A 14892-nucleotide genomic window follows, 5' to 3' on the forward strand; every position below is an offset into this window, starting at 1 on the left:
ACATTTCATCTGAAGTTGGCTGAGGTAGCCTGATAAAAACAAAAAAAAAAGTAGTAGTTAATCCCCTAAAGTGTCTCTTTACCCAAGGGAAGTAAGAGACTGAGTTATCTTTTGTGTTCCCTGCTACCTTTGCAATAAAGCCGCACAGACAATGCCATTAGAAAGAACATTTTCAAGTTGTGACTGTTAAATTTTTGCATAGGAAGTAGATTGGCACAGAAGTTAATATCTTAAGGTTGTACAATAATTTTACTCTTTATCATTACCTAGGAAATGTACTAGAGACTCCTCTTAACCGTTTACAGGAACCTTGCAACACGTGTGGTATTTCATCCACAAGTTCCTGAAAGTTGAAAGAGCAATTTTGTAATTCAACATTCTTTGTAATCCCAATAAAATATGACTGTCATGGAGTCATCCTGAACTTCACAGATTTCAACATGTTTATCAGAATAAATAATTTCAGAATATTTATAAATATTTGTTGCTGCCTTTATCCCTGCATGTGCCTATGTGATGTCAGTGAACTTGAAATACGCCTGCCTACACATATGTGAGTCTGTAATGTGTTTCACAACCAGCTGTATAATCACATTGGTCCCTGCACATGGGAGTTTCCCTTTCTCTGAGGTGCAGTGGCATTAGAGTTCACTGTAGAATTAAAGGAGGTGCAGCGATGTTAGGCATATCTCCTATCAAATTAAACTTAAGTTTGATTTCCCCATTTGACTGGTTCTTTACAGTAGAAACATAATTCTTCCAGTGAGTTGGTGAATGGATGGATACCCTAGGCTGTATATGCCATTGAGGATTGTTCACAAAAAATACTACCTGCAAAAAGTAGGGTTCCTTCATTACCACACCAGGCTACTTCCTTCTTGACATTGTGCACCTCAAAGACTTCCACAAAATGCATGTCTTTGATCTTTGCGAGTTTCCCTTTCTCTGAGGTGCAGTGGCATTAGAGTTCACTGTAGAATTAAAGGAGGTGCAGAGATGTTAGGCATATCTCCTATCAAATTAAACTTAAGTTTGATTTCCCCATTTGACTGGTTCTTTACAGTAGAAACATAATTCTTCCAGTGAGTTGGTGAATGGATGGATACCCTAGGCTGTATATGCCATTGAGGATTGTTCACAAAAAATACTACCTGCAAAAAGTAGGGTTCCTTCATTACCACACCAGGCTACTTCCTTCTTGACATTGTGCACCTCAAAGACTTCCACAAAATACATGTCTTTGATCTTTGCACTCTTGAGAGCAAAAACCCATTTATTTTTTTCTGTTACCTGGACGAGTGCCAATTGACGATAGACTGCGGAAGTTAGTGTTCAGAACTGGATCCTGTCCAAAGTTTTATTAACAAATTTAGTACTTATTGTCATTTACACCATTTCTCTTACCAATACTTTTTTTTTATTTTATACTTGTTCAACCACCATGTCATTGAGGCCCAGATATACTTACTGCATGTATTGATGTTTTTTGATTAAATGTCTTGACGCTTCCTGACTTAGCCTGATGTTTTTTAACTACATGTGCTCATCTTGTTAAGCATGCCTGAAATTCTAGCACTACCTTCTACCTTCTTGGTCCTCAACCTTTTTCATGTGTGGTTGGCACAGTACCTCCCATTCTTCTTTCTCTTCTTTCGCTTAGTCATGACTCTCCTATACTTCTGGAAAATTAGCTTTCTCTTGGTCTATTTTTGTCTAACTCTTTCACTCCTCCATCTCCAATTTTGGTCTATTCCTTTCTCACCCTCTCCACTGTTCATACTTAACTTGCCTACCTCTTCTTCTTTTGGAATGTGCTCTTTTGCCTTTCCTCTTTCCATCCTTCTGTCGCCTTGCACTACATCTACCCAGTTGGTATAATTTGGCTGCCTAATTACAACTAATTGGCACAGGCTCTGAGTTCCCCATGTATCCCCCTCAGCTGAAGTTTCCCTTTGGCCCACATCTCACTCTTCTTGTAGGCTTTGCACACATCTCTAACCCACATGTCCTTGACCCACATTGCCATTTCACGCCATTAAGTAGCACTTAACCCAGCCTCACTGCTTCTGCATTCCAACTTTCCTTTTTTTAAATCTTTTTTCTTTAGCCGTTCCAACTATTTTACAGGGTATGCTAAGTGCAGATATGATTGGTGCCTAATTGCTTATTGCAGGATTGGAATGTGATGGGTCTAATTATGCAGTTGCCTGTATTTACTTAGAAATGTTTGCTTTTGTCCCCATTTGTGCACTTATTTTATTTTTTAATTCAATAGTGTCTGTCCACACACATCTGCCCAAAGTATTTAACAACCTCAGTAGTAACAAAGAGCACATGCAGATACAGTGGGAGTATGTCTGAAAATGATTTATCTGGGACAAGCACAGCTCTGCTCGTAGTCTGGCTGGCATGTCTATGATGATGCTAGCCTCTTGATTTCTTAATAAGCTGAATGGGTAGCTTTTGCTGTTGACTTTTTTAATTTCTTACTGGCCTAGAAGTACAGCGGCGTGTAAGAGGTATGTTCCCAAACACAGTAGCTTAGTGTGTTTGCATACCCGTGATACTGCTGAGATTTTCCCTGCATCCTCTTGGAGCACGGTGAGCTCATTACTTGAAAATAAAATATATGATCTTAGAAAATGAGGACCTTGTAAACTACATGTCATCAACCTTTGTCAGTGTGTCCATCATTCATTATAATAATGCCCCTTTAATATGCTGGCGGTCTTGTAGTCTCTTATATTTTATAGTCCCTAATCTCTCATCATACAGCAGAGATGATTATTTTCATTGTATTTGCCATTCTTGCATGGGCTGTAAAGAAAAACATTTTTCAAGTTAATGTACTGCAGAAAAAAAACCTACATGGTGGAACCATATCAACAAGCTGTATAATAAAAGGAAAATTATTTTCACCAAAAGTAAGAAGATTAATTTCCAGAATGTTAGAGCCCTTGCCACTGAAATAAACAAATAACCCAGGAGCTTAACAAAATTTACCAAAGCCAAGTTTGAGGCTAAAATAGCTACCCAAGTCAAAGAGAATCACAAGGCATTTTTAGTTAAAACTCAAAAGCACAATGTAGCAATGCACTGAACTCATTGTGAACAATGTTACCTACACTGAAGCTGAAGATATAGTGAACCTTCTGGCCATTAAATTTAGCTCTAACTTTACCACTCTCTCCCTTCCGTCTCTCCTTCAAGATATACCTGAAAAGGGCTCACTTCTAGCTATCACACAAGACTAAGTCTAAAAGAGCTGTCAAAAGCTAAGAATACTGTTTTGATGGATACTGACAATATCCCTGAATGCATCTTAAAAAGCATGAAGTATGATTTAGCCACACCCCTAACAACACTGTTCAGTCTCAGCCTTCATACAGATTTTGTACCAATTGAATGGAGAACAGCTACAGACATTCCCCTGTATAAAGGAAGACCTTCCACAGACCTATAAGTTGATGAGCGTCATATGCAACCCATGGAAGGACTGAAACTAAACAATCAGTGCATAGGGAACCTCCAAACACTGGACCCTTCTTGGTTTGGATTTGTCAAGGGGAACTCATGCTTACTCAGCCTGGTGGACTTTTCTGAAAAGTCACCACAGTAATGGATGAAGGCAAAATGCTACAAATGGCCAAAGCTTTTGACACAAGTCCCCAGTCAAGGCATAGTATAAATGCTAAATAAACTGGGAGCCCACTGGCTTGCCAAATGGCTGACTGATAGGATGCAAGAAATAAAATAGGGGAAGTTATCTCCACAAAGAGGACAGTCACTAGTGAGGTCCCCCCAGAGTTCTGTTTTGTGACCTCTCCTGTTTGGCATATGCTTTTCTGAAGTAAAAGCCAATCCCAAAGGTCTCTAGGTGACTAGGTTTGCAGAAGACTGCACACTAGGTGATGTCATTGAATACCAAAATGACTTTGCCATCCTACCAGTGAAGTGCCCCCAGAGTTCTGTTTTGTGACCTCTCCTGTTTGGCATATACTTTTCTGAAGTAAAAGCCAATCCCAAAGGGCTTTAGGTGACTAGGTTTGCAGATGACTGCACACTAGGTGGTGCCATTGAATACCAAAATGACTTTGCCATCCTGTAGGAGGGTTATGCCAAAAATGCATTATTGTATTCTTTGGGAAGTCATCTATCCCAGGGAATTACCATATCAACAGTACTCTCCTAAGAGTTGACAGTGTTGTTAGGGATTTGGGAACCTATGTGGACAATGACCTAACATTTGAACAACATGTATCCATTGTTGTAAGAAAGCCCTTTTATATTACGCATCAGGTATACAAAGGGATTTTGTCTAGATCTAGGGATGTCATTGTCCCCCTGTACTCAACAGGGATCCAGGGAAGTAAATAGTGTGGGAAGAAATAGCCAGGGAATTGTTATGGCTAGGCTTGTATAGGCCCTAGGGTTGATAGCCTAGTACCAACCTATGAACCTATTAGGCCAGTTATTGAATGTAATACCTCCTTTGGCATGTATCTGCCCAGACACATTTAACAACTGGAATGCCCACAGAGGTACCTTAGTAAAACTATACAAGGCCTAAACAGCACTTCCTACATGGACTGACTGAAAGTCCTATCAGTATATTTGGTATCCTACAGACTGCTAAGAGGTGACGTGTCTAGCATACAAAGCATCCTCTGACCCAGTACTGATGGATTTAATGTGCATCAGCAAGTCAAATGGCATAAAAAATACTCAGTCTCGGGATCTAAATCTCTTCTACAACATGAACAAAACAGTTTGGAGTGATAGGCATATCATGCATAGAACACCACTGATCTGGAACAGACTCCCCATCTACATAAAACAAAGTTCATCCCTGTCTATATTCAAGCACAACTTGGATCTGTGGACAGGAAACAAAAAATGTACCCCAGGATTGCCTTCTGTACTAGTAATGGACAGAGGCAGTTCCTTAAATGCTTTATCCCATGCATGGGTCCCCAAAGGTTATATATGGTATGACTGCAGTTTTTCCCATTACTGGTAATATATAATTATTCACCATGGGATGGGTAAGGGCCATCTCTAGTTAAATGGGTTAATTCAAGCACAAAAACTGAAACTGGCTAAGCGTAAAATGGCCCACAAGAGCAGCTAGCCTGGTACTTACCTATGAACCTGTGAACCTAAGAGAACATTGATGCTTCTTAATAACAGATTGACTTAGTTGAAAACTGTTACTGTGAATTAGCCATTATCTTGCACTGCCAGCATCTGTGACAGTTGTCTAAAAGAGTTGGCTCTTTTGAGTCCTAGAATGTCTAGGGTTTAATTCCGGTAATAAAGCTGAATGTCGAAAGCCAATATGCTTGGATTGATAGTAATTTCATGGTTTTCATACATGTAATACACTGAAAATGTATAATGTAATATGGAATTTGTTGACTTTTCTGTGCTCTACATGTTTACGTTTACATAAGAGAGTGTTTTCAGTTTTCTCTTCCATGCAACCATTACTTAGTTGTTAAATGGATATCTTTTGTGTAGGACGTTATGGGATATAGCTCTATAATCCATACAACCTTTTCTGAGGAGCATTGTAACAACCAGTTATTAAGAAACAAACTCCTAGGGCAGTGCAGTGGAGGAGTCATGTGAAAGATTGAGAAGAAGTGTACACACTGTCTAAATAGGTCTTAAAGGGAAAGGAACACTATACATGAACATACTTCACATTTCATTCCTAGATTACAGTTGCATTTATTAGAGAATAACATATTTTTTGTATCCTGAATGAAAAGTAGATGTGCTTTGTGTGCAGCTGTGTGCTCCTTTGCATTTGAGTGTAACAAATGGAAGTATGTATAAAATCTGAACATACTTGTGTTTAATACAGCAAGTTTATATGACTGAACTGTTTAAATGTATGCTTGATCTTTTTCAGTGCAACGAATGGTGTTGTTGAACCAGGATATCCTTTTTAGTAGGCTTCAGGAAATCAGAAAGGTAATATTTACTATTACAATGCCTCCTTTTCCAACTGGACATATAGATATATAGATATCTTGTTTTTTTATCAGTTAGAGGTCAAAAATACTGCATGAAAAGCCAATTTGTGATTACTGTGATATCTTTTTCACCTTTATTGAATTATCACTTGTGACATAGACAAACTTACATTTACATAAAATCAATCAAACCATATTAACAAGTTTACATTTAAAAAAAATTCTACCTCACATGTATTGTTACAAGTCATATAATCTAAGTAACATTATATAAGTTATTCAGTAGCTGCCTTCTTTTAAACCTTATTCCTTCTTGAAATCAATTTCTGTATACATTGTTCCAAAAATTTCCATTTTTTGGAACAAGAAACATCTTTATTAAATTATCACTTATGACATAGGCAATCATACACTTATATAAATGAAAACAAACCATACTGACATATTTTAGTTACAAGCATTATACATAACTTATAATCTATCCATTCATTGTCAGTCAAGCATTACATAGTTCATTCAAATCTTGCCTTCTTTTAAACCTCTTTCCTCCTCCAAAACTTTACTCTGCATGTATTGTTTCCACAACTCCCATTTATTCTATGTAATTTCCTCCTTGCCTTTTTTGAAGATCCCATTTCCAATTATTTTATCTCTATTACTATATTTACTACCTCTAGTACAGTTGATTTAGACTTGACTTCCATTTTCTAATAACTGCTTTTTGGCAGACGCCATAATTAGACTCAGCAAAGCCTTACTATGTCTAGGCAATTCTGACTCCGTATCATAGCTCAAAAAATAATTCCTTAGTTGTACCAGTTTGCTCACTCTGTATTTCTGATAGAGTAGTCTACAGAGAAATTTTAAAGGCTGCTAACTCATTGCAGTGCCACAAATTATGTTCCCAGTTACCGCTTTCTTCCACATCACACTTCCAACATTTGCTGTCTACCCAAGGAAAATTCTTTGGAGTCTACTTGGAGTATAAAAATACATATGTAAACACTTCCAAGCAAAGACCCTACATCATCTAGACTTTGTTGCTTATCTGGGAGTCATATATACATATGTACCCCCATTGTTTCTTTGCGAATTGGTTAATCAATCTGTCTTCCCAATCCTTTCTAACCTTCTCTGATTGATTCTTATAGTTATCATGCAGTACTTTATGTACTACTAATTATTCCTTTCTTAGCAGGAGCTTCTGTTTTAGATTCTACTAAAAACTCTGCTGGTGCTGGTCTTTCACTTAGGATCCCCCTATTTCTTTTTCTTTGCTTATACTCTGCAATCTCTAGCCTGCAGTCTAAATAAATTATTGGCCTCTTCCCATTCTGTTTCCTTTCCTTCTCTAATTATTTGCTCCCAGTACCTTGGTTCCTTTCCCAGTTTTCTCCAGTAAATTCTAACTCCCTCTTGTTTATTGTCTGTATCCCTAATTGCATTCATCCCTAGGGCCAACTCCCATGTTCTCTTAGTTCTTAGACTACTTTCTGCTACTTTATGAATGTAATAATATGTATGGTTATTGTTTTTCTCTTTAAGGATCTGCATCCAAATTCCCATTCTCTCCTTGTTTCTTCCCCCTTTCATCATCATTACTTTCCACTTTGAATTATAGCCTTCTGTTTGTGCTATGTACAGGAATCTTAACTGTGTAGCTCTGAAATACCCCTTCAAATCAGGTAATTCCAAACTACCTTGTTCGGTTGTAAGGATCAGCTTGCCTGAATCTTGCTGTCTTCCCCTTCCTATAAAAATATTTCAACTCTTTATTAATTGCTATCCACAGCTTCTCCTCTGGTTGATAAAAATATATCTGATCTTTGTATAAAACTAAAGGGACTAAAACATTTTGACTGCCTGTATCTTACTGTCTGTATCCATAAAACAGAACTTCCATTTTCTTGTTTTTTTGTATTATCTTTTGTTTAGTCTCTTCCCACATGTTCTTAGCTGCCATAACAGAATCCTTTTTAATCCATACTCCTAAGTACTTATTTTTTTATCATGTACCCATAAATATGGGTATTGCTGAACCAGTTTGTGTGTGGGTACATAGATTACAGTTATTGCCTTTATTTTATCTTCAGTAATTTTGTATCCCAAAAAGACTGGAAACTGTCTCAAATGTTCCACAGTACGGAAAGGTCCTTTTACTGGTTTTATCAGGGATAAAGTAATATCAAGTGCAAATAATGCCAGGCCCCCAGATACATCCTCAGTGCTGCAAATCAAATTCCATTCCCCACTTATAAGTAATAACATTCTCTGCTGAAAACTGATTATTTCTCCCAGAATTTTCTTAAGGTCCATTATAGCAGCTTTATATAAATGCATGCCAGTATAATCCTCCTTCTTTGCCAGTATCCCTTTAATACTGTAAATCTACCATAACTATCTTTTTTCCATTTTCTGTCACGATTGGAGCAGATGTTGCAATTAACGCAGGCACTCCCCTTTTCCTTTGTCCCAGATATTCTGCTGAATAACCATACAGAAATCCTTTCTTTATCAAATACACATGCTCATGTCTTTCCAAATGTGTCTCCTGTAGCACAGATATTTGTACTCTGCATTTTTAATATAGGTCAATACACTTTCTTTTTTGTAGGTATATCTGTGAGACCATTCACATTTAAAGATTATATGGAAAGTGTTGTCATTCTGTTAAGAAGTTATTATTCCTACCTTTTGTGTATAACAACTTTTTGAATGTCTAGTTTCAGCTGTTGTGTTATATGCAGGCACTATTGTTTGGCTGGTTGATCTTTTGCACAATTGTTTCTTTTCATATACATTTGAACCTATATCACATCTTACAAACCATTTTGTTGTAGTGAAAACACTCAAGCAAAATCAGAAGCACACCCCCAGAACACCCTTTAAACATATTAACTTAATAGTAACACACAAAACCATGTGCATTTTCAAATATTGAAGTTTAACCCTTCTAATAGGAACAATTGGCCCAGACTGACACCACACTTACAGAATTGGATTAACCTATAAGGAAGGTTATCCATGCTAAGATGCATGGTGCAGCCTGTGTTTCTACTTCCAGACTAAGTGCTGTCTACATTTGTCTTATCTTTATTCCTCTCCCAGATTAGAGAAAACAACTGTATGCTTTCAGAAAACGTTATCTCCTAGCCATTAAAAGAAAGAAATTTGTTTTATTGCCCCTTATCAGATTATGTCCCTAGAAACTTGAGAACCAGATAGTTGCCTCTACTAAAAGCACTCATTTATTAGTGAGAGGAAAACTTATTGTTACATTCAGCATTCTTTTTTATTTATTTGCTTCCCCTTAAAACTTTTTACTAGATCAAGCTGAGGGGCTTAATCCAGTCATTCTCCTTTGCAAGAGTAAGAAAAAGCATGCCAGTTTTTCTTGTATCATGCTCTTTTGTCCAGACTTTTTTTTCTCTTTTTATGTTGCAGTGCCTACATTTCTTAAAACTGGACAAGAAGAAAGAAAGAAGGAAACAAAAAAAAACAGGGGCACTTGTTTACTTTAATATCCCTGTTACACTAAAAAGTAACTGAAAAAGCTTTATTTTATAGCATGCAGGTTATGCCAAGCATTATAAAGATACTGCTGTAAAGAACAACATTTTGTTTTACTTACAGGTAATCCCCCCAATGTTCTTTCAAACATTAATGACATGAAATAGAGCATATGCTTTGGAGTCCCCTACAAGTTTAACAAACTCAGAGAAGTCCAGTATTTCCAGGTTTGCTTGTTCTGTCATGTTTCTCAAATATAATTAATACTTTGTAATCCCACATTTATTTGTCAGGTTCCGAGTTGCTAGTTTTCTTCCTTTTGATCTCCATCACCCAAACCCAGTCTCTGTTTCATTTCCAGTGTGCTCCTGGTTCTTCTTGTCAACTCTTGTGCTTTTTTTCTGTGTTCCAAGCATTTTTCATTGAAACATTGGAAAAGGTTTCACTGGCACAATCTCTGTAGGGGCTTTATTACAAGAAGAACAAGAAGCAGAATCTTCTCTTGTTTGATAACTCACTTTCTGTTGGACAAACATTTTGTATTTCCTTCTTAGCATGTTCTACATAAAAAAATGTTAACCCTCCAGGAAAGAATATTCTGAAAATAGCTGGATACAGCAACTTGAATCTCTTGCCTGCTTCTCAACATTCCCTGATTACTGAAATGTGTACTTGTTTTCTGCCTGGTGTACAGTGAATAATCATTTTCCACAAATACTCCGTCTTCCACTTTTAGTACTTTGTTCTTTTATCACAGTTTTGTCTGAATCAACTTTTTCTGCTGGTAGAATTGCATCTTTACTATTAAAGGTCTAGGTTGCCTTTTCATTGCCAGGTTTGGAGCATGCACAGGATATGCCCTTTCAATTAACAACTCCTGCTGTGGAATACCAGTCCAGTTACTTATTTGTGCTTTTATAAAATTAATACAGTCTATTCCTTCCAGTTTCTCTGGTACAGCAGAAAATCTCAGATTTTACCTACATGCTCATTTTTTTAATTCTATTAGTTTTTTGAAACATGTCTTCTTGAGCAGTTTCATATTCAGTTAGCCTTTTCTTCATTTCAAGCTCTGATTTTTGTAGTTATATCACCTCATCTGAATATCTGTTTAAAGCTTATTCCATTTTTTCCAGCCCTTTGTTTTTTGAGTTGATATACTTCTTCAGTGTTTTGTTTATTTTAATCAGCTCTGTGTACATTGGACTTTTTTTTACCCTAGATTACTGGAAGTTATGTCTTGCACCAGAGCTGGAGCTTACCTCTTTTTGCTGAACAGTTGCAGAACTCTTCCCTGTCAATATTTTCTTCTCACCTTTTGTGGTTGATTTTCTTTCAGGTTCTCTGAATTTCTTTTTCGGTGGCATCCAGCCAGTGCAACTTACTAGCTGGTTACCGAAATTTACCCTAAAAGGCAAGTTCGCACACTCTCTTTTCTGAGTTTCTGTTGTCACACTGGGAGTGCTGAAATTAAACTTTTACTCAGTGTGCAGCCATCTTGGAAGTCTACTATGACATACAGAATCTCTGGCACTAAGTTGGAGTTACTGTGTCATATAAATCTTGCATTAACATTACTTGGCATAGTGAAAAAATGGTCACCAGCACATGTGGAAAAGGTGCTGAACTTATAAAACTATATCCATACTGTATCATGTGTTTCTTCCTGCCTAACGAAACCATGTTTTCCTAAAAACATTAAGAAAAGTTTTATTTCAGTGCTGATTTCTTTGCACAGCTGCTTCACTGTACTTGGTTCCCAGCTTGTATGCCTTCTGTGTGGACTCTGGATGTTGATGTCAGTGTTGTCTTTTACCAAGATTTCCAGTTTCGTCCCACATCCCGAAGATATTTGGGTAGATGAATTGATGTTCAGAACTGCCCTCCTAGGTGTGCATGTGAATGTGAGCTCATTCTGCTGTGGTCTAGTACCCTGTCTAGGACTGGTTTCTGCCTTATGCCACTATTAGGCTCCCAGTAAACATGAGTGGGATAAAGTGGATATTGATCAGGGATGTAGTCCTCTGTAAGGCTGAAGCAGTGCAGTTTCTTGAGTGAAAATTCTATTGACTTTGATTAAAAATAACTGTCTAGTAATCAGCTCTTTATTTGTTTTCTAATTCATTTATTAGATTTACTCCTTGTTTGCATTGTTATGTCTAGACCAGCATTTTCCCTTATCTTCTAAAATGTTTTTCTTTCTTTGGAGTTGGCAGCCTTTGAATTATGTTTTATTACTGCTCATCAGAAAAGGTTATAAGACTATACATTCGTCAGATATCTCAGCAAGCAACAAGAAAGATGACACCTCTAACCGGTTAACTGCAAAAATGTTCTTAAGCATTCAAATGAGCATTCACATAAGAGTAGCATACATTCCTCCACTTTTGATTCAGGTTTAGTCCAGTAATTCTTGGTAATTGTTGATGCTATTGTTATTGATTAAGGCAGGTTTTAAGTACTTGGAATGTACTGATCTGATGTTGTCAGTCTTCATTTAATCCTTGACATATGGGGATTCAGCTGTTACTACAGCCCGCGAGAACCAAAAACTCTTGAGCTTAAGTCCTACCCAGAATGCTCCTCTCCAGTTTAGGTCAGATCTCATTTGCTGCTTTCTTGGACACTCTCAGGCTAAGTAAGGATTTTTTCTTACTACTTTGCCTATCTTCTTTTTTTCAGCAATTAACTTTATTTCTTTAGTTATACCCACCCTTTACTTTTTTCTTGTGTGGTTCTTAATTACCATTGTGGTAACTTTCTCATTTTTCTGTACACTTTCTGTAAATCTCCTTCTACCATTGTTGATAGATATCTCTCTTTCCATGCACTCTGGTGTACGATACCATTTCCGTAACGTCCTTTAAAAATCTTTGACCATTTACTGTGTTTAAATGGGATACAAGTCCTTGTTTTCCTTTGTATTCCTCCACCCATCTGTCATGGGCTTGTGTGGTGTGACTGAAACATTTCTTTTCTTTGTTATGGCTGAAATACCTAGGACCCTCCAGCCTTAAGAAATGCCAGTAGTGTGTCAATAAAATTCCTTCTTCAGACTTGTATGCTAAGAGAAATAAGCAAACTGACATTTTGTCACCTTCCTTTCCTTCCTCTTCGTCTGGGAAGGCCGGGTAGAGAAGCATGTCTTTGCCATCTTCTTCACTGGCACTGACAGTCTAAAAGTCAAATCCTCTGTGCCAGAAATCTCCTCAGCACCAATGGACATTGGTACTGAAGCACTGACAGGTAAAAAATCCTCTATGCCAAAAATTTCCTCTACGCCAATGTGGTACTGAAGTTTCTGCACAGACACCCTCTTTTGCTTCTATACCTTTGACACAGAGGACTTCTATGCATATTTAAATCCCTTGCTCAGTTCTGAAGGTCTCATCTCCAAGCACTTCTTCAGTGCTGAAATACCTGGGACCCCCCAGCCTTAAGAAATGCCAGTAGTGTGTCAATACAATTCCTTCTTCAGACTTGTACGCTAAGCGAAATAAGCAAACTGACATTTCGTCACCTTCCTTTCCTTCCACTTCGTCTGGGAAGGCCGAGTAGAGAAATATGTCTTTGCCATCTTCTTCACTGGCACTGATAGTCTAAAAGTCAAATCCTCTGTGCCAGAAATCTCCTTGGCTTGATGGATATTGGTACTGAAGTCAAAAGTTAAATCCTCAATGCTAAACAGATCCTCGGCACTGAAGGACTTTGGTACTGAAGCATTGAAAATCAAAAAGTCAAATCCTCAGTGTCAAAAAGCTCCGTGGCACCAACGGACATTGATACTTAAGCACTGACAGGTAAAAAAATCCTCTGTGCCAAAAATTTCCTCTGCACCAACGTGGTACTGGTTTCTGCATAGATACCCTCTTTTGCTTCTAAACCTTTGACATAGAGGACTTCTATGCATATTTAAATCCCTTGCTCAGTTCTGAAGGTCTCATCTCCAAGAACTTCTTCGGTGCTGACGTTTCAGTATTCCCCATCCATTCATCTTTTTGCTGGGGAATTACTTGAGGTCATTTTGCATAGACCCAAGTCTCCCTCAGTGCCCTCTGTCCGTTCCACAAAAAAAAAAAAAACGAGAAGAGTTCTTTGGTGCTATTGGAACCTCCCGGGGCCTTATCTGCACGATCAGCCATGAGGGGTAGGACTCAATTCCAATTGTTTCAGAGCCATCTCTGGACTTTGGGCTTTGTCTTGGGTCATTCGGCACCGTTTTTTGTCTCAGAGGTTGTCTTGCCGGAGTGGAGAGTGACCATGTTTCCAAGGCAGTCTATCTCAGTTCTGGGCTCCCTTCCGTCTTTGGGAGGGGGTCAGCCTTCGAGGCTATGGTGTGAACCTTGGCTGCCTCAGCCACTCAGTTAACCTCTTCCTCCTTGATGCATATTCTTTCCTTGAGTCCAGTTATGCAGCCTCCTCCTTCACTGGACCAGCCAGTGCTAAAACCTCATGAGACTCAGTTACAGATTATGTCTTCTTCTGATACCTCACCAAACCATTCCCAGATGAGGCCCATCAGAAGAAAAAGTACAAGAAGAACCACTTGGATCCCCCTGGTGATTTCTTCCATGGAGACAGCCTGAAAATTGTGAAACAGGAGTGAATGGAACTTACAAAAACCCTACCCCTGAGAAATCAGCATACCAGCAGGCTTTTCACACTCGCTCATTTACTTCTTGAGTGGCTGTGCCCACGGATGACCCTTTTCAGTTGATAGCAACTCCATTGAAACTATCGCTAGGAGGCTAGATGTGTCTATACCGTGGTCACAGTGGCTGCCACACAACAATAACTGGCCGAGTAAAGTTCCTGTATCCATCCACTCAACAGCGAGTCTCGGACAATGGTTTGGTTTAGAGGATTTACGTTTTATTGATGCTTGCCTTATGGTCTTCGAAATTTCCAGCACTCTACACCAAAATTCAAGGGATCTGGTCAAGGAGCTTTCAGATACTCTGGCAGGAGCTGTCTCGGAAAAGCATACATACATACATACAAATGTTTCAAGCACGGGCATTCATGCCCTTCTAGCTTGCCAATATACCAAAACACTTGTTCCCTTAATAAATGTCCAGGCTGTTGTTAAAAATATCAAAACTAGTACTTGCTTTAATGTCATTTGGTAGTCTGTTCCAAGCATCAGCTACTCTGTCAGAGAACCAATTAGTACACTTCTCATTCTATAGAATCTTCTACATAGGTTATCTGGTGATTCTCTAGTACTTTTTGATAACCCCAAACATTCTCAGAGGTAGTTGTCCCTAAATGCCTTATATACCTGAATAAGATCTCCTCTTAAATATCTGTAAGAGACACTGTACAAGTTCAGATATTTTAGTCTTTCATAATAACTTAGATTTTCACATTCATGGATGCCCTTGGTGTATTTCTGCTGTAC

General features: G+C 38.2%; 1 protein-coding gene across 1 annotated transcript in view; it reads left to right on the forward strand.

The window, feature by feature from the left end:
- DGKQ (diacylglycerol kinase theta) overlaps positions 1 to 14892 on the forward strand; it is a 2194335-nt gene that overhangs the window by 1462870 nt on the left and 716573 nt on the right. The window contains exon 12 of the mRNA XM_044059107.1: positions 5918 to 5979. Coding sequence (XP_043915042.1) covers positions 5918 to 5979 — 62 coding nt within the window. The remainder of the gene's footprint in view (positions 1 to 5917; positions 5980 to 14892) is intronic.

The sequence above is a fragment of the Protopterus annectens genome, chromosome 17.part0 (assembly GCF_019279795.1).
Source record: "Protopterus annectens isolate FY-2018-M chromosome 17.part0, PAN1.0, whole genome shotgun sequence".
Classification (NCBI taxonomy): Eukaryota; Metazoa; Chordata; order Ceratodontiformes; family Protopteridae; genus Protopterus; species Protopterus annectens.